The sequence below is a fragment of the Rana temporaria genome, chromosome 1, assembly GCF_905171775.1.
Source record: "Rana temporaria chromosome 1, aRanTem1.1, whole genome shotgun sequence".
NCBI classification, from domain to species: Eukaryota; Metazoa; Chordata; class Amphibia; order Anura; family Ranidae; genus Rana; species Rana temporaria.
In genome coordinates this window covers 641,224,638-641,245,057 of record NC_053489.1, presented here as the reverse complement: position 1 = coordinate 641,245,057, position 20,420 = coordinate 641,224,638, and the positions used below count along the sequence as shown (strand labels likewise).

At 42.8% G+C, this 20,420-nt stretch overlaps 2 gene segments (V, D, J or C); both read left to right on the top strand.

Moving 5' to 3' along the window:
• Positions 1-371: 371 nt before the first annotated feature.
• Positions 372-854, top strand: LOC120943307. The segment is given in 2 exon segments: positions 372-420; positions 538-854. Coding segments are annotated over 2 exon segments (366 nt in total).
• A 12,486-nt stretch (positions 855-13,340) lies between these two features.
• Positions 13,341-14,104, top strand: LOC120924505. The segment is given in 2 exon segments: positions 13,341-13,500; positions 13,618-14,104. Coding segments are annotated over 2 exon segments (357 nt in total).
• The last annotated feature ends 6,316 nt before the right edge of the window (positions 14,105-20,420 follow it).

Here is a 20,420-nt window from a genome sequence, read left to right as displayed (position 1 = left end):
TTCTCTGATTTGAGGTTTTCAGAAAAAGCTCCATATAATGGCCACTAGATGGAGCTGACGATCATAGGAAAGTACGGTATTAAGAGAACATGGCAGATTATATTGAGTAATGTTTGTCGCATTCATCTATTTACTTTTTTATTATTGTGTGAACAGTGGTGAGTATAATGTGTATATCGTGTGATCAGATGTAGATGAGATCCACTGGAGTGTTTCTATCACAGATCACTGATCTGAGAATTCTATTTCCATCTCCCCGGTATTTGCATACACAGTGTGTGGGGGGAACACCTCCCCTGTCACTCTCTCTATATATCTCATTGTACAGGAGACGTCTTCTAGTTTGGATCTGACCCTCCAGAAACATCAAGATGATTTCTCCCAGTTATCTGCTGGCTGTCATCTTCATTTCTATTCAGGGTGAGAGATGAGGCTCCTTCCATCATCCTCTGCACATACATCTATACATTGTACAATAAATACACACATCAGGATTGATAGGAAATCAATAATCAATATGTCTCTTCCCATCCTCAGGATCCTGTGGAGAGATTGTGATGACTCAGACTCCGGATTCTAGCTCTGTGTCCCCGGGACAGACAGTCACCATCACTTGTACATCCAGTGCTGCTATTTATGACGCTATAGCCTGGTACCAACAGAAACCAGGAAAGTCTCCAACACTTCTCATCCGTGGTGCAACCGTCCGACACACAGGAGTCCCAGGCCGGTTCTCTGGTAGTAGTGATGGATATCCTTACACTCGTTACACTCTGACAATTACCGGTGTGACTGAAGCTGATGATGGAAAATATCTCTGTCAGCATTATAGGGAGTTCCCTCTCACACAGTGATACAGAGCCGTACAAAAACCTCCTTCCTCTTTTATAAAGAAACACAATCACAGATGTCATCACTGGAACATTCATCACACACTGATAATAAACTTCTATGATAACTTTGATTGTTAGTGAGATGATTATTATCCATGTTGGAGATGTGCAGAGAATTCTGATCCTGATAGTGAACAGGGATTCTGGGGTTCGGGGAAGTGAACTGTCCCAGTCTGACCATTATGTTCACCCATCACCCATCCCCCGGACACACTTTGCTGAGATGTAACTCTAATTCAACCTGAACCCGAAGTATATCCCCACCCTGGAGCCTATACCTGCAAAACCCACATCTGTGTGTGCATGTCTCTATTTACATGTATTCCCTACCTTATCCCTATAGTATATACAAAATCAACTGATACTGCCATCTACTGGTGTTCTTTGAATTTTTTCCCCTGCTTAACCACTTCAGCCCCAGAAGGTTTTACCCCCTTCATGACCAGGCCATTTTTTGCAATACAGCGCTTCGTTGCTTTCACTGACAACTGCGCGGTTGTGCGACACTGTACACAAAATAAAATTTATGTATTTTTTTCCCACAAATAGAACTTTCTTTTGGTGGTATTTGATCTCTGTGGTTTTTATCTTTTGCGCTATAAACAAAAAAAGCATCAATTATGAATAAAAAAACAATATTCCTTACTTTCTGCTATAAAACATTCCCGATAAAATAAAATAAAAAAATAGGGCTGTGCAAATTAACTTTTAATTAATCGATTAATCTTTAATTTTTTTGATAGATCAAAATCTTTTTGATCGATTAAAATTCTCGATTAAAACGTCACGGACACCGGCGGGGCTTGCCGTGTCCATCTGAAGGGCTCCTTTGCTGTGCCTTCATATCTGCATGCCGGCGGGACCTTACTATCTGCCACATGCAAGGGCTGTTACACTTCCCTCTATCCCTTCCCTCTATCAACCTGGGATTCTACAGCCATCCACTGGGAGTTGTGATAGTTCCCTTCACTGGACATCTACATGCCGACGGACTGATGTTAACCTCTCCTCATCTGGATTCAGCAGTGGTATCTTTGTACACATTTTATATCAGTATCATACTTAGCTACATGTTTTTATGACTGCTTTTGGTACCGTTTGGTATTACTCGCACCATTTTTACAGTTTATGTAGCTACATCGATTTTATCTCCAGTGCAATATTTATTTGGTTACCTACTTGAAGATTATAAAAGATTTAATGCTATTCCCATTGAGTGCTGCCTTTGTGTGTTTTTTGTATCCTGCTATCCATTTTTACAGTGGTTGGTAGCTGCACTGGGAATCGGCCTGCAAGGAGATCAGCTAAAAGTAGTTGGATCTGTATGTGCGTTATAATTAATCGAAATTAGTCGATTAATCGATTAAAAAAAATAACGATTAATCGAACACAAAAATTTTAATCAGTAACAGCCCTAAAAAAAAAAAAAAATGTCTTCATCAGTTTAGGCCAATACGTATTACACTACATATTTTTGGTTTGCGCAAAAGTTATCACGTCTTCAAACTATGGGTTAGATTTATGGCATTTTTTTTACTAGTAAAGGCAGCGATCAGTGATCATTGTGCCAGACAAATCTGACCCTAAGTGACACTTTTTGGGGACCAGTGACACCAATACAGGCATCAGAGCTAAAAATATGCACTGATCCCTGTATAAATGTCACTGTCAGGGAAGGAGTTAACACTAGGGGGCGATAAAGGGGTTAATTGTGTTCTAGGGAGGTGCTTTCTAACCAGAGGCGTCCCTAGGGGGGGCCAGAGGGGGCCCTGACCCCCCCAACATCATGCTGTGCCCCACCATGTGCCCCCCCAATTTTTTTGCAATTTTTGTATTTTGCTCCCCGAGAGGGAGAGCGATCCGAGTCAGCTCTGCGGGGGATTGCTCCCCCTCCCTCTGCTCGCCGACACTGCATAATGCAAGCGCTCACACAACCAGATATTCTAGCCTAGGCCGTGTTTAAGTGTGTGCACTGCAGACTGCAGTACACTGTAATCACTGAACTACATTATCTCCATCCCTTCTCTCCCCCCCCATCTGTCTCCCTCCCCCTCTCCTGTTCTTTCAAAACATTCACAATTTACTTTTACTTTCAGTTAGGCAGGTAATATATGGTGCAAATTTCTTTCCTACATCCACAGATTGCAGGAAAGAAACTTGCATGATTCCCCCATCAACAGACAGTAGTGACAGGGGAATATCCCTCCTGCCCAGCAATTATATTCTCCCGACAAACAGTGATTATCACCAGTGGCTATACAGTAACCACTAGTGATAATTATAAGAGAATCTGCTCATTAATGGTTCAAATCTCAGCCAGTTTCTGCTGAACCAGCTGAGATTTAAACTGTCTATGGCTGGTCTTAGCTCTTAGGCAGCCCATACATTGATTAGCACTGTGGAGTGTCGGCTTCCTGGCGTGATCGGGCATGTGGGATTTCAAACACACCCGAGCCCATCTCTATTGGTTGTAGACAGTTGAGCTCCCTGCAGGTTGCTTAGCAGCAGTGGACCTTTCTCTGACATGCTGATCGGAATGCAATCCAGGTGATGCTCTTAGTCAAATCCTAGTCATAAATATCAGAGATTTTATTGATCAAAGCCCACACTTTACAGGCATAGAGCCCACATGGCTGCTGATCATACGGTTGATTATATTTATGTGGTTGTACTCTTGATGCTAATAAATACTGTGTTTATTAGATCTGACTGGGAGCATCACCTGGATCACATGCCGATCAGCATGTCAACAGAGAAGGTTATACAGCATTACTGCTGCTAGGTGACCAGCTGGGGGCTCGGCTCTCTATAACCAATAGTGCCAGCCTTCCCCTGCATGCACCCATAATGTCACCAGCACTAGGTCCTAATAGACTGCTGCCGCTGCCAAGGAGACAGATGCCAGACCAGCGCTGTAAATAGCAGGGACAGGACAGCTGGGGATCCCCCACTGTGGCAGAACACCAGGGCCCGGTGGCAAGACAACCTTTGCAACGCTGATAGTTCTCCCACTGCTTTGTACCCTTATATTTTCTTGGTGTGCTGGTGACATATATCTCTTGTTTTCTGCCACCCTGGGGGGCCCCAGTATAGTAAGAAGGGAGCTCACTGCAGAACATGTGAAAGGGCCCATAGTGGGATCATAGTAAAGGGCCCCAGGAGATTATATATATATATATATATATATATATATATATATATATATATATATATATATAATTGCATTTTATAGTTGGCCCCCCTACTTTTGTCCCTGTCCCCCCATGTGCCCCCCCTAAATATGAAAGCTGGAGACGCCACTGTTTCTAACTGTGGGAGGGGGGAGTGTTAAGCCTCATATACATGATCTAATAATCCAACGGGAATTGTGTGATGACAGGCTGTTGTTGGGAAATCCAACCATTTGTACGCTCCATCCCAATTGTTGTCGAATTTTCCACGGACAAATGTTGGATATCATGCTTTAAAATTGTCCGCCAACAAATGTGTGTTGTTGGATTATCCGATGGTGTGTACACAAGTCCTTCAGACAAAACTCCAAAGTACAAACATACATTTTCGGAAACAATGCTCACCATAACATAACATTAGCAGAAGTTAGCCAAAGGGTGGCACTAATGAGCTGAAAAAACCTGTCGTTTCGGGTTTGTAGGCCGACAATTATTTGCCGTTTGTATGCAACACAAGTTCACGGCCAACGCCCTTCGGACAAAAGTCTGAATGCAATGCATGATGTATGTTAATTTAGTGGCGCTGCGGAGCCAGAGGGGGCGGCGCTCCAGCGCCCTCTATAGATGGACCGCCACTGGTCAGGACGCTCTCTACGTTGCAGATAGAGAAAGGAGCTGTGTGTAAGTGGGCGTCCTGACTCTCCTGTAGTCCAAGGAAGGGTGCGAGCACGACACTCCACACCAGAGAGAAAGCCTTGCATTACTGTGTGGAGTTACAGACAGAAGAACAGGAAGCGAGGATTTCTCAGAAGAAATAAGGACATTTAAAAGCAAAATGGAAGGATGAGGTAAGTGAAGGAGGACTGCACTAAGGTAAAGGAAGATATTTAGGGAAACAAATCATTTCCCTTACAACCCTTTTCAATTCAATTGGAGCGTGCCACAACCTCAAGCCAAGCATTTGCTATGCATATTTTAATACAAACTCCGGTAGTTTTATGGCATTTTTATTAATGATTTTTTTTTCACTAATAATGAAGACGATCAGCGATGTTTATTGTGACTGCGACTTTATGGCGGACACATCAGACACGTTTGACACCATTTTGGGACCATTGTCATTTTTACAGCGACCAGTGCTTTAAAAATGCACTGATACTGTAAAAAATTACACTGGCAGTGAAGGGATTAACCACTAGGCGGCGCTGCAGGGGTTAAGTCAGTACTCGGGGGTGATTCTTACTGTTAGGGAGCGTGGCTATATGTGACACATCACTGATGACCGTTCCCGATCACGGGGAACAGCCATCAGTGACAGTGGGGTAGATTCAGGTACCTGTGCTTTATGTTACGGCGGCGCAGCGTATTGTATTTACGATACGCCGCCGGTAACTTACAGGAGCAAGTGCTGCATTCACAAAGCACTTGCTAAGTAAGCGTAAATGGGACCGGCGTAAGCGCGCGTAATTCAAATGTGGAATGGGGGGCGTGTTTTATGTAAATGTCTGATGACCTGACGTCCGTGTACATATCCCAGTGTGCATTGCTTCCAAGTACGACACAATGACGTATTGTTTTCGACGTGAACGTAAATTACGTCCAGCCCTATTCGCGAACGACTTACGCAAACAACGTAAAAAATTCAAATTTCGAAGCGGGAACGACGTCCATACTTAACATTGGCTGCGCCTTCTAATAGCAGGAACAACCTTACGCCGAAAAGCCTTAACGCAAAACGACGTAAAAAACGAACGCCGGGCGCACGTACGTTTGTGAATCGGCGTATCTAGGAAATTAGCATATTCTACGCCGACAACAACGGAAGCGCCCCTAGCGGCCAAAGTTATATTGCACACAATTCTATGCAAACAAGTTACGTCGGTGGAGGAAGCCTATTTTTTCAGCGTAACTGCCTTTGAGAATAGGTGTAACGATACGCGAGCGTGGATTTCAAATTACGGCGGCGTATCTGGAGATACGCCGCCGCAAAAGGTACGTGAATCTACCCCAGTGTCACTAGGCAGAATAGGGGAATGCCTTGTTTACAAAGAAATCCCCCTGTTCTGCCTTTAGTGCCCGGGAACATCGAGTTCCCGGGACCCACATGCAGGGCCGTCTTTACCGCAGGGCAAATGGGGCAGGTGCCCTGGGCCCTGTCACTGTTGGGGGCCCAAAGCAACCCCCTTTGAAAAAAAAAAAAAAAAAAGGTTTTTTTTTTTTTTTTTTTAGGGGTCTGGAGGCCCCCAGGGCCCCAGATGGCAACCCCCCTTTTTTTTATTTATTTTTAAATTAAAAAAAATATATATATATATATTTTTATTAAAGGGAAAACATTTTTTAGGGGTCCCCAGGGGCCCGGAGGCCTCCAGGGCCCCAGATGGCAACCCCCCTTTATTTATTTATTTTTAAATTTTTTAAAAAAATGTAATATATTTGTATTTTATTTTTTATTAAAGGGCCAATTTTTTTTTAGAGGTCTGGGGGTCCCCAGGGGCCCGTAGTTCCCCAGGGCCCCAGATGACAACCCCCCTTTTTTTATAAAAAAACTTTTTTTATATATTTCTTTATTTATTTTATATATATATATATATATATATATATATATATATATACATATATATTATATAATATAAATGTTATTATTATTATTATTAAAGGACCCAGAGGTCCCCAGCGCCCTGGATGGCAACCCCCCTTTTTTTTATAAAAAACATTTTTTTTATATATTATTTTATTTCTTTTTTTTCTTTTTATTTCTTTTTTTTATATATATATATATATATATATATATATATATATATATATATATATATATATATATATAAGGGCTCAGAGGTCCCCAGGGCCCCATGTGGCAAACACCCTTTATTTTTTTTATAAATGTTTATTTTTTTATTTTTGTTTTATATATTTTTTTTATTTTTTTTTTATTAAAGGGCCCAGAGGTCCCCAGGGCCCTGGATGGCAACCCCCCCTTTTTTTTATAAATGTTTCTTTTTTATATATATTTTTTTTATTTTTTATTAAAGGGCCCAGAGGTCCCGGATGGCAACCCCCTTTTTTTTGTAATTTATTTTTATTAAAAAAAATATTAAAGGGCCCAGAGGTCCCCAGGGCCCCAGATGGCAACCCCCTTTTTAAAATATATTTTTTATATATATTTTTTATTTCTTTTTTTCTTTTTATTAAAGGGCCCAGAGGTCCCCAGGGCCCCGGATGGCTACACCCCTTTTTTTTATATATATTTTTCTTTATTTCTTTCTTTATTTCTTTTTTTGTAAAGGGCCCCCGCTTCTAAATTGGTGGCAGCCCCCCCCCTGCTTCTCAATTTCTGGCGGCAGCACCCCCCATCCCGGTTCTCTGCTCCAGGGGGCCCATGCCTGAAGCTGTGTAAATGGCCCCATAATTCCTGATGGTGGCCCTGCCGCCCGTTAAGCCCCTGTGCTGCCCACAAATCAGGCTGAAAATCATCAGCGGCACGCAGCAAGTGACAGTACTGCTTCCCTTCCCAGTGTTTTAAAATGTACAGCACCCCTGGCTTCCCTTTAGATGTGCACTTCTCCCTTCCTGCCACTGGGTGCTGCTTGTATATAAAAGTGAATTAGAATGTGATTTTATAACATCCCCAGTTTGCTCTTCCCGAGGCTGACTTCTTCATGTCCTGCTCCTCAAGGTATGTCACTGTTTGCTAATCTATATTGTAAATTGAAGTTTTCTGTAGAGTGTGCCCAAAGTCTTTATAATATTTGATGATTCACTGCAGGTCTGGTCAGTGTTTTAAAAAGTTCCTCTATTTTACACATGGCATGGCATGGGGGTCACAGCACCGTCTGTCCATTCTACTTTAGCACCATGGGACCCCATGCCATGCCATGTGTAAAATAGAGGAACTCTTTAAATCACAGACCAGACCTGCAGTCCAGGCTGAGTAAAGCCTCAGAGCACATGGCATTACTGTCTGTATTTAACTGCTTGATGGGCTAATTTTGGGCCTGGCTGGTTCACATGTATGTGTTTTGGCGGCCCACATTTGCGCAGGCACAGCAGCCCATTCATTTGAATGGGCCGCCATGCCTGCGTTTCCTGCAAAGAAAAGTGCATGCCTCATGTAATAGGCTGCACACACGGCACACCTATGCCCATCAAGCACTGAAATACAGCACTGTCTGTCCATTCTGCTTTCTGCTGTGACTTATCTGCAGTTCCCGCACTGTCAAACTTGCTGCATTTTTAGATGTTTAGGTCACGCTTTTAAAAACACAGTGCGTTTGTGTGTGCAAGAACTGCAGGTAAGTAGCATGGTGCAAAAGCAGAATGGATTTCAAGGCAACTGTATTTTTAAAATGCTGAATGCACCTTTTTTCTGCAGGAAACAAAGGCATGGCAGCCCATTCAAATCAATGCACAAATGAGGACCGCCAAAACATACATGTGAACCAGCCAGGCCCAAAACAAGCTGGAAGGGGGCCCAAAAAAAATGTTTGCCCAGGGCCCAAACCATATTAAAGACGGCCCTGCCCACATGCACGCTGATGAGACAAGCGACGCTGGGCAGCAAATTTAAAGGGACGTATAGGTACGTCAATGTGCCTGCCCGTGCCATTGTGTTGACGTACATCTGCGTGCGGTGGTCGGCAAGTGGTTAAACTCACTTGGTGCCTTATCTGCATTAAATTAGCGTCAGAACCTGTGTAATTATTTTGGGGCAGATCCTCAAAGAAATTACGCAACGTATCTCTTGATACGCCGCGTAATTTCGAATTTTGCGCGTCGTATCTTTGTTTTGGTATCCACAAAACAAGATACGACGGCATCTGTGTTAGATCGGACAGGCGTACGTCTTTGTACGCCGTCGGATCTTAGGTGCAATTTTTAGGCGTCCGCTAGGTGGCGTTCTCGTCGTAATCCGCGTCGAGTATGCAAATTAGCTATTTCCGACGATCCACGAACGTACGACCGGCCGTCAAATTTTTTTACGTCGTTTCCGTTCGGCTTTTTCCAGCGTATAATTAAAGCTGCTATCTGGTGGCGTACTCAATGTTTAGTATGGCCGTCGTTCCCGCGTCTAATTTTATAAATTGTACGTCGTTTGTGTAAGTCCTCCGTGAATGGGGCTGGACGCCATTTACGTTCACGTTGAAAACAATGACGTCCTTGCGACGTCATTTGGAGCAATGCACCCTGGGAGTTTTTACTGACGGCGCATGCGCAGTTCGTTCGGCGCGGGGACGCGCTTCATTTAAATGAAACACGGCCCCTACCCGCCCAATTTAAATTCCGCCGCGAGAGATACACTACGCCGCCGTAACTTACGGCGCAAATTCGTTGAGGATTCGAACCAAAGCCAGGTAAGTTACAGCGGCGTAGTGCATCTTACATCTGCGCCGGGTGCAGTATATGTATGTGGATCTGCCCCTCAGTGTTCAGATTTAAAGGGATGAGGTGACAACCCCACTGCTACCCCTGTAAAAGAGCCCTAAACAAGGATGAATTGTGTTTTTTGTGAAGGCCACAAAGACCATTGATAAGGGAGACGAACATTTCTTGAGATGGAAATATCTTGTTTCATTATTTTCTATTTAGAAAAAAAATATAAGGAGATATTTCTGAGGAAACCTTCACTTATTTATACTGAGGAGTCAGAGGTGTGCTCAGCCTATTGCATTGTGTGTGCACCCCAAAGTTCAACCACCAATGCATGTGAGTGTATGTGTATATATACTGACAGCGTCAGTAGAGCATGTGATGGTGTCGGTAGGACAGTGAACGGTGTCTGTAGTTTTTTTTTATTACTTTTTACAATTACATTTTTTTTAAATTTTTAGGAGAAAAAATGTATTTGGTGAAATATCAGGTGTCTAAACAGGGTGAAAATGTGCCACTTATAATCACCCGATTAGGATGTGCCCGGGCACACCTGGCTCACCCTGTGCACACGCCTATGTGAGGAGTACTGAATGGCTACCAAGATGTGTGATCAGGGGGGGAGGACCAATAATAATGACGTGGGCCACTTTCACACTGAAAGCGCCCATCTATTCAGCCGCAAGCAGGGCGTTTTTAACCCCCGCTAGCGGCTGAAGAAAGGGTTAAAAGCGCCCGTTTTGCAGTGCTTTCAAAACGCTTTTTAGGCGCTTTGGAATCGCTGCACATTCATTTCAATGGGGAGGATGTTTTGGGAGCGCTGTATACAGTGGCGGCTGGTGCTCAAAATTTTTGGGGGGGCGCAAAGGAAAAAAAAATTGCAGTCTCACTGTGCCCAAACGCAGCCACTGTTACATGCCATTAAACGCAGTCACTGTGCCATGTCATCAAATGCAGTCACTGTGCCATCAATTCGCACCACTGTGCCATCAATTCGCACCACTGTGCCATGCCATTAAACGCAGTCACTGTGCCATGCCATCAAATGCAGTCACTGTGCCATCAATTCGCACCACTGTGCCATCAATTCGCACCACTGTGCCATGCCATTAAACGCAGTCACTGTGCCATCCATTGTCACCACTGTGCCATGCCATTAAACGCAGCCACTGTGCCATACATTGTCACCACTGTGCCATGCCATTAAACGCAGCCACTGTGCCATCCATTGTCACCACTGTGCCATCCATTGTCAACACTGTGCCATACATTGTCACCACTGTGCCATGCCATTAAACGCAGCCACTGTGCCATACATTGTCACCACTGTGCCATGCCATTAAACGCAGTCACTGTGCCATCCATTGTCACCACTGTGCCATGCCATTAAACGCAGCCACTGTGCCATCCATTGTCACCACTGTGCCATGCCATTAAACGCAGCCACTGTGCCCTTTAATGGTCGCCGCTGTGCCAATTGTCGCCACTGTGCCCTGTAAATTGCGTTCTCCCCCCCCCCCCCCCCGCCCGGCACTTACCTTTACTGGAGTCAGGCATCCACGTCCCACGATGTCTTCTCCCGCCCTCGATGACTGACAGGCGTCTCAGCCAATCAGGTTACAGGTAGCCAGAACCGGCCAACGTGATTGGCTGAGACGCCTGTCATCTTATTCAAGGGGCGTACAGTCTGTGCGCTCCGAGAATAAGCTTCCGGGACCCGAGGGCTGTATTGGGAAAGCCTATCAGAGCCGTTGGCTTTGATAGACATTTCCCTACAGCCAACCAGCTGGCGTTATTCAGATGGCCGGACATTGAGCGCCGACCATCTGAATAACAGCGGCAGCGGCGAAAATAACATAGATTCGTGCAATGCATGAATCTATGTTATTTCACTCAGTGGCGGTGAGAGCCAGAGGGGGCGGCGCTCCAGCGCCATCTATGGACGAACCGCCACTGGCTGTATACACCATTCCCAAACCGCCCCAAAGATAATGCTCCCAGGACTTTTCAGAACGTCCCGCAAGCTCACCGCCCCAGTATGAAAAGTCACACAAATTAATGGGGAGGCTGTTTTCAGGCATTAGTTAGAGGCTATTTCTAGCGCTAAAACGCCTACAATTCACCTCAGTTTGAAAGTGGCCTTAGAAGTATAGAAATCTGGACCTGCTCAGGGGGCGGGGCTGTGACCAGACAGAGAAATAATACAGGAACAATAAATGTGGTCAGATACAGAATATTATTCAGACTAAAGCTGACAATTATCACATGTAAATCCACCACTAGAACACCATACCACTAGATTGCAAAAAAATATTCTGATAGTCATTATGAAGTTTTTTTAATAGATGTTCCTCTTTACGGTGACATCATTAATCAAAATGACCCAACAAACATTTCCATTGCAGAATATAGAAACTATAACAGTAAATGTAATAATTGGATATAAAATCATTGACCAGTCATTTAAAGATTTATATATATTAAGGTTCTCATATATAATCATCAACAGGATTTGCATTCATCCTCGTGCTTAATGTATATACACATCTTCTGGGGAAAAACATCCCCCCTGTCACTTAGGGGTCTGTTTATAAAGCATTTGTTGGATGAAGGTGACAAACATTCCCCCATCCTTGATGAATGTATGGATGTATTTTTACATTTACATTTTACAGGTAAGTCCTGTACATGAACCCAGCCGTGGTTCACGGGCGCGCAGCCGCGGCGCGCGCCCACGACCCGGTCCGAAGCTCCGGGACCACGGGACCCGATCGCCGCTGGTGTCCCGCGATCGGTCCCTGGAGCTGAAGAACGGGGAGAACCACATGTAAACACGGCTTCCCCGTTCTTCACTGTGGCGGCTGCATCGATCGTGTCATCCCTTTTATAGGGGGACACAATCGATGACGTCACTCCTACAGCCACACCCCCCTACTGTTGTAAACACACATTAGGTGAACCCGAACTCCTTCAGCGCCCCCTGTGGTTAACTCCCAAACTGCAACTGTCATTTCCACAGTAAACAATGCATTTTAAATGCATTTTTTGCTGTGAAAATGACAATGGTCCCAAAAATGTGTCAAAATTGTCCAAAGTATCCGCCATAATGTCGCAGTCACGAAAAAAATCACTGATCGCCGACATTAGTAGTAAAAAAAGAATAATTAATAAAAATGCAATAAAACTATCCCCTATTTTGTAAACGCTCTAAATTTTGCGCAAACCAACTGATAAACGGTTATTGCGATTTTTTTTACCAAAAATATGTAGAATAATACGTATCGGCCTAAACTGAGGAAAAAAATGTTTTATATATATTTTTGGGGGATATTTATTATAGCAAAAAGTAAAAAATATTGCATTTTTTTCAAAATTGTCGCTCTATTTTTGTTTAGAGCGCAAAAAATAAAAACCACAGAGGTGATCAAATACCACCAAAAGAAAGCTCTATTTGTGGGGAAAAAAGGACGCCAATTTTGTTTGGGAGCCACGTCGCACGACCGCGCAATTGTCAGTTAAAGCGACGCAGTGCCGAATCGCAAAAAGGGGCAAGGTCCTTTAGCTGCATTTTGGTCCGGGTCTTAAGTGGTTAAAAAGGGATTTCCTGGTAATGCCATAATGTGTTTTTTTTTTTCTGATTAAGGTGTTTCAGAAATATGTAATACTAGAATGTGGCCTCTAGATGGAGCTAAAAATCATTGTGTTATAATACATACAGTATGTCCAGAATTTGTCATGGATGGGCAAATGGTTGTTCTATTCTTCTGTTGTTTTTTTTTTTATAATTAGTCCCCTTAGTTGAGATGAACAGTGGTGAGTATAATGTGTTAGTGAGATCAGATGTAGATGAGATCCACTGGAGTGTTTCTATCACAGATCACTGATCTGAGAATTCTAGTTTCCATCTCCCCGGTATTTGCATACACAGTGTGTGGGGGGAACACCTCCCCTGTCACTCTCTCTATATATCTCATTGTACAGGAGACGTCTTCTAGTTTGGATCTGACCCTCCAGAAACATCAAGATGATTTCTCCCAGTTATCTGCTGGCTGTCATCTTCATTTCTATTCAGGGTGAGAGATGAGGCTCCTTCCATCATCCTCTGCACATACATCTATACATTGTATAATAAATACACACATCAGGATTGATAGGAAATCAATAATCAATATGTCTCTTCCCATCCTCAGGATCCTGTGGAGAGATTGTGATGACTCAGACTCCGGATTCTAGCTCTGTGTCCCCGGGACAGACAGTCACCATCACATGTACATCCAGTACTAATGTAAGAAACTGGGTAGCCTGGTACCAACAGAAGCCCCAACAGCCTCCAAAGCTTCTTATAGCAGCTGCCAGCACTCGGCAATCCGGAATCCCGGACAGGTTCAGTGGATCAGGATATGGATCTAAATTCACATTAACAATTAATGGAGCGACTGGAGATGATGATGGAAAATATTACTGTCAGCAGTATTGGGATTCCCCTCTCACACAGTGATACAGAGCCGTACAAAAACCTCCTTCCTCTTTTATAAAGAAACACAATCACAGATGTCATCACTGGAACATTCATGGGAATAAATCTAATAAATGGATTGTTATTGTTAGTAAGAGAACTGATAATCCTGATGGGACCTTTAATAAATAGGGACAGAGAATTCCTCGGGGACATTGGTGGATTAGAACTCTGAGCTCATCATCAAATAGAAGTAAAGTTCTGGTCCTTCCAATATATCCTGGTAATATCATCAATCAGGAAAGTCTCCAGAACTTCTCATTTATAGGCCTTTCTTTTCTAAATTCCAGCTTCCCGATGTACCAATATATCATTAATGTACCTCTGTTGCAGAAAAGAGACAGCTTCTCATTTTCCCAGTGCCAGCAATGGTGTGGGTGAAACTTCCAGAATGATGGATCCCCAGCATCCCCTTCTGAGGAGCCCCATATATAAACACCATTATTTGTGCTGATAGTACGCTCCATAGTGAGCTCCCAGCATGGAGACTGAACTGTCACTGACAGCTCCGGGTCTTCTACTAATGATCAGGAGCTGGGAGGACGGACTCCCTATCACATGGGTGCTGTGATTGGTAAATCACACCTGTATTCTCGTTCTCCTCTGAATGGAGACAGAGATACATTATTTCCTTTTTCTTTCTAGGCAAACATGTGTAAAGAAAAATAAATAAAATAAAGATAAAATAGGTAGATATTGTCATGATCATTGAGAGTGTCAGGATCAAGGTCAGTATGGTTTAGATGGGATAAAAGCAAAATACACATTATTGTTTCTTAACCCTAATATGGGTACAAACAACAAATATCACATATGTGGTATCACTGCAAATGTCAGGGGTAGAAGAATTTATTGGGGTTTTGCTTTTTTGTGGAGTGTCATGGCAAGAAATATGAAATATTTAAAATAATAACTTACTAACTAATAATAACTAACTATTAAATTATAGGTATTAGAATTTCCTTTTAAATTTGGATGTTAGTGAACGTTACGAATACAAATGTATCCAAAGTTACGAATAATCCGAAATAATGAATGCTGACCTCTGCAAACCTCAGAAAGACTTAGTTTTCGAGATTTGCCGAGGTCAGCCAAGCAGTCCTCTGTCCTTTCCGTGCAATTCCGAACGGCGCCGTTCGACTGCGATCGGCGATGTTCGGCTCTACTCGGCTCTGGCGCCCCCCACTTTTAGGCCAAAAATACAGTGCTTGTATTGCGAAACGCTTGTTAACCACGTTACTCGCAATCCGAGGTTCCACTGTATTTAATAGTTATTATTTCAGATTTTAGAATTTTAGAATTTAAGAAAAATTAGTTAAACGGGTTTTCGTTAATTCAAATGTTTCCGAATTGATGAATTTGCCGAAATTTGTTAAAAAACAAATTCGGAAACTTAACGAATTGCACGTGTCTACTATTAAATTGATGGGTTTAATTCTAGTCTTATTACTAGAGCCTAGTATTTAGATGCATGTACGCACATTTAGATACGATTAGGCACATTCAGTGTTTTTTCTGCCCAAACACTCCTCTCCTGAATGCGCTGGTGGTGCATTTTTTTTTAACCTCTAAACACTCTAATGAGCCTTTAACCACTAGGCCTCTCGTTCTGGGAAGACGTCATATCGCCTTCCCGAGCCACTAGGGGGCAGGCGCGCCCAGTCACTGGGAACCGAATGTGCATGCCCGGCAGCCGCGATGTCCGCAAGGCACCCGCGATTGCCCAGTAACTAAGCAGGACTGTGGATCTCTGGATTTAAACACACAGATCAAGTTCCTGTCAGGGAGAGGAGACCGATGGTGCGTCCCTTGTATATAGGGACACGGATCGGTCACCTGCCCCAGTCAGTCCCCTCCCCCTACAGTTAGAATCACCCCCTAGGGCACACATTTAACCCCTTGTAGAAAAATAGGAAAATGGCAAAAGGGTAACAAACCCCGGGACTTTAAAGGTGTCAAATTGAATAAATCGATAATATTATAATATCGATAATAAGTGATTTATTCAATTTGACACCTTTAAAGTCCCGGGGTTTGTTACCCTTTTGCCATTTTCCTATTTTTCTACTATATATGGGATGTGGTGTCTTGTTTTGATTAGTTGTGTCCCACAAATCTGTTTTTTTTTTTACATTTAACCCCTTGATCGGCCCCTCATGTTAACCCCTTCCCTGCCAGTCACATTTATACAGTAATCAGTGCATATTTATAGCACTGTTCGCTGTATAAAGGTGAATGGTATTAGACCCAGTACACACATGGGGTTTTTTTATTGTGTGACAACAATAAGTCTAAGGAATTATATAGTATATGGAAATATCCTTTTATTTATTTAATTATAAATTATTGGTTATACCTAGCTTTTCTTTTTAACTATTACAATCTGTTATACTCTCACCGTATGGTGATAGCATATGATATGGCTGTATATGATAGTCAGTTTCTATGACAAGACCATCTTCTATGTAAAGCAATGCATTGGATTTATTATTTACTGTGTATTACTAAATTGTATACTGCTGTTTTAGTACAAATGTATGTACTTTTATTGAAAATAAACATAAATTTGAATGAAAAAAAAAAAAGGTGAATGGTCCCAAAACAGTGTCAAAAGTGTCCGATCTGTCCGCTGCAATATTGCAGTCCTGACAAAAAGCGCAGATAACGGCCATTACTAGTAAAAAAAGTCATAAATCTATCCCCTATTTTGTAGGCGCTATACCTTTTGCGCAAACCAATCAATATACGCTTATTGTGTTTTTTTTACCAAAAATAAGAAGAAGAATACATATCGGCCTAAACTGAGAAAAAAAAAAAAAAATGTAAAAAAAAATTGGGATATGTATTATAGCAAAAATTAGTTTTTTTCAAAATTGTCAGACTTTTTTTGTTTATAGCGCAAAAAATAAAAACCGCAGGGATGATCAAATACCACCAAAAGAAAGCTCTATTTGTGGGGAAAAATTGTTAAAATGTAATCTGGGTGCAGTGTTGCATGACCGCGCATTTGTCATTCAAATTGTGACAGCGCTGAAAGCTGAAAAATGGCTTGGGCAGGAAGGGGGTGAAAGTGCCCGGTATTGAAGTGGTTAAAAACCTATGTGTGTACGGCCACATAGGATAACATAGAGCGTCATTTAGAGGCTGGATCCAGCTCAAGATTCACCTGATCCTCAGGCATAGCCTTACACTGGATCATTTACCTGCAAAGTCAATTTCGGTGTAACATGCTTACTGATCTTCCTAACCTTATTCTTATAATACATAAAAAAATGGACTGATACTGCCATCTACTGGTGATTTTTTTTTTTTTTTTTTCTAATTGCGGCTACAAGAAAATGCTCAGTATGTATTTTTCCCAGTTTGGTGTTAGGAATTATGTACATTGGGCTTAAAAAACATGATTTATACAGACATTCAGTGTTTTTTTTTTACACCTGTAGAAGGACCTCTATGATGGTCTATGTGGCCATGCACCCATAGGTATTTACAGGAATATTAGAAGAGGAGCGTTTACAGGCAGAAAATAAAATGCACCAAAGCTGCATTCTGAGAGGAGTTTATGGGTATAATTTATACATGTACATGCATTCCATGTGTGGGGACGTGTATTCATAGATTATTATTCTGACCAGTAGAATGCATTTACACTCAATGGGCCAGATTCTCAATGAGATACGCCGTTGTATCTCTGAGTTAGGCCGGTTGTATCTATGCGTCTGATTCATAGAATCAGTTACGCATAGATATGCCTAAGATCCGACAGGTGTAACTGTGTTACACCGTCGGATCTTAACTGCAAATTTAAAATGGCCGCTGGGGGCGTTCTCGCTGATTTACTGCGACGATATGTAAATCAGCGAGATACGCCAATTCACAAACGTACGCGGGCCTGACGCAGTCACTTTACGTCGTTTACGTAAGCGTTTTCCCGGCGTATAATTACCCCTGCTTCTATGAGGCGCAGCCAATGTTAAGTATGACCGTCGTTCCCGCGTCAATTTTTTTTTTTTTTACACCGTTTGCGTACGTCGATTCACAAAACCGCTTGTCGCAAGTTACGCTCACGCCTAAACCAATGACGTCCTAGTGACGTCTTTGGGAGCAATGCACGCCGGGAAAATTCGCGGACGGCGCAAGCGCAGTTAAATCGGCACGGGGACGCGCCTGATTTAAATGCTACACTCCCCCTAGCCGCGGGATTTGAATTCCGCCGGGGGATTTAAGATACGCCGCCACAAGTTTGGAGGTAAGTGTTTAGTGAATTACCCACTTGCCACTAAAACTTGCGGCAGCGGATCTTAAATCAGATAGATTACGCGGATCTAAAGATCCACTGATCTATCTGAATCTGGCCCAATGTCTTATGTGCATAAATTCTCGTACTTAGAGACATTTCTTCTGGTAGAATAAATCCATATGCCCATGTGTATGAGGTCTTATAATTACTTGTCATAATTACTTGTTACATACAAACCAGACTCACAGTGGGAGATTAGCACTGGCTCCAGAAATGAAGGAAATATTGGAAAAGAGAAGTAAAAACTTCATTCACCACAAAGTTCATAAAAGCTCATAGAAAAAGCTCTGACAGTATCATATTTCAGGAACTGGGGATGGGGACAAAAATGTTCAGATATACAGAGTTCAGTCTTACATGCCCTAAATGGGCGTCCAGGGGGGGGGGGGTGATTAAAAAAAAGTGGCTGAACCGTTGTTTTACCACCCCCACCTGCCCACATGAATCCTACCATTACAGCCAGTTGGAGTTGGACACAAGACGTCACCCTGATGCATTGCTTTGTGGCTGTGGCAATTATAACTTGGCTAACAGAGTTTGATAGGCAGAGCCTCCTGTCAGACATGCCCAGCAAAGACAAAGGAAGCGTGCCACAACTGCAAGACAAGAATTTGTGGTGAAGTACAAAATCCTCCCTTGGATTAAAGAAAAAACTGAAATTCAGAAGGTGGCGGGATTGCCTCCCGAATGCCTGGCAGATGCTGCTATACCACCCTTTAAAAAGCAATCTATCACCTTTCAGAGGACGGTACAGATTGCCACTGCTGTGAAAGATCCCTTATTGGATTACCTATCAGTCCCTTACATGGACATAGAGAGTTCTGACTCCTCCATAAAGATCTGTTTCCTCTCTTACAATATGGGACCTTTCTTGTATTCCCCCCCTGGTCATTTACATTCACCTGTCAGCTTCTACCAGACAGAACACTGATAAGGAGGGGGAGGGGACAATTGTTTCTTCCAATTGGAAGGCTTTCCTGTATTTCTGGGGTGGGAAGCTGCTCATCCGCTTGTCCCATTAGAGTATTCTTATGTTATTTAACCACTTCAGCTCTAGTCCATTTGGCTGCCAAATGACCGGGCCACTTTTTGCGATACGGCACTGCGTCGCTTTAACTGACAATTGCGCGGTCGTGCGAAGTGGCTCCCAAACAAATTTGACGTCATTTTTTTTCCACAAATAGAGCTTTCTTTTGGTGGTATTTGATCACCTCTGCGGTTTTTATTTTTTTGCGCAATAAACAAAAATAGAGCGACAATTTTGAGAAAAAGCAATATTTTGTACTTTTGCTATAATAAATATCTCCATTTTTTATTTTTTTAAAACAAATTTTTCCTCAATTTAGGCCGATACATATTATTATACACATTTTTGGTAAAAAAAATCACAATAAGTGTATATTGATTGGTTTGTGCAAAAGTTATAGCGTCTACAAAATAGGGGGTAGATTTATGGCATTTTTACTATTATTTTTTTTTTACTAGTAATGGCGGCAATCTGCAATTTTTATCATGACTGCGACTTTATGGCGGATATATCGGACACGTTTGACACATTTTTGGGACTATTGTCATCGATACAGCGATCAGTGCTATAAAAATGCACAGATAGGGAGGGAGGAAAAAAATGCACTGATTACTGTAAAAATGAGACTGGCAGTGAAGGGGTTAACCACTAGGGGGCACTGAAGGGAACAGTAGATCCATGACATGTCATCCCCCTGTTCTGCCTTTGCCAACCGCGATTGCGGGCCACCCGGGAACTTCGCATTCACGAGGCATGCGGCGTTGCGAGCGCGCCCGCTGGGCAACAAATTCAAAGGATGTACAGGTACGTCCATTTGCCTGCCCATGCCATTCTGCCAACGTATATTGCCGTGAGGCCGTTCGGCAAGTGGTTAAAGGGGAGGTTCACCCTAAAAAACACTTTCTCTAATTACACTGGCCCCCCACATTACAATACGATTATGCCTGTTATGTTTTTTTTTATGCTGTACATACCTTCGTACAGCTATTCACCCGTGGCTTCGGGGGTTGCGAGTCCCACGCGAGTGGGCGTAGCCACGGGTGAATAGCTGTACGAAGGTATGTACAGCATCAAAAAAAACATAACAGGCATAATCGTATTGTAATGTGGGGGGCCAGTGTAATTAGAGAAAGTGGTTTTTAGGGTGAAC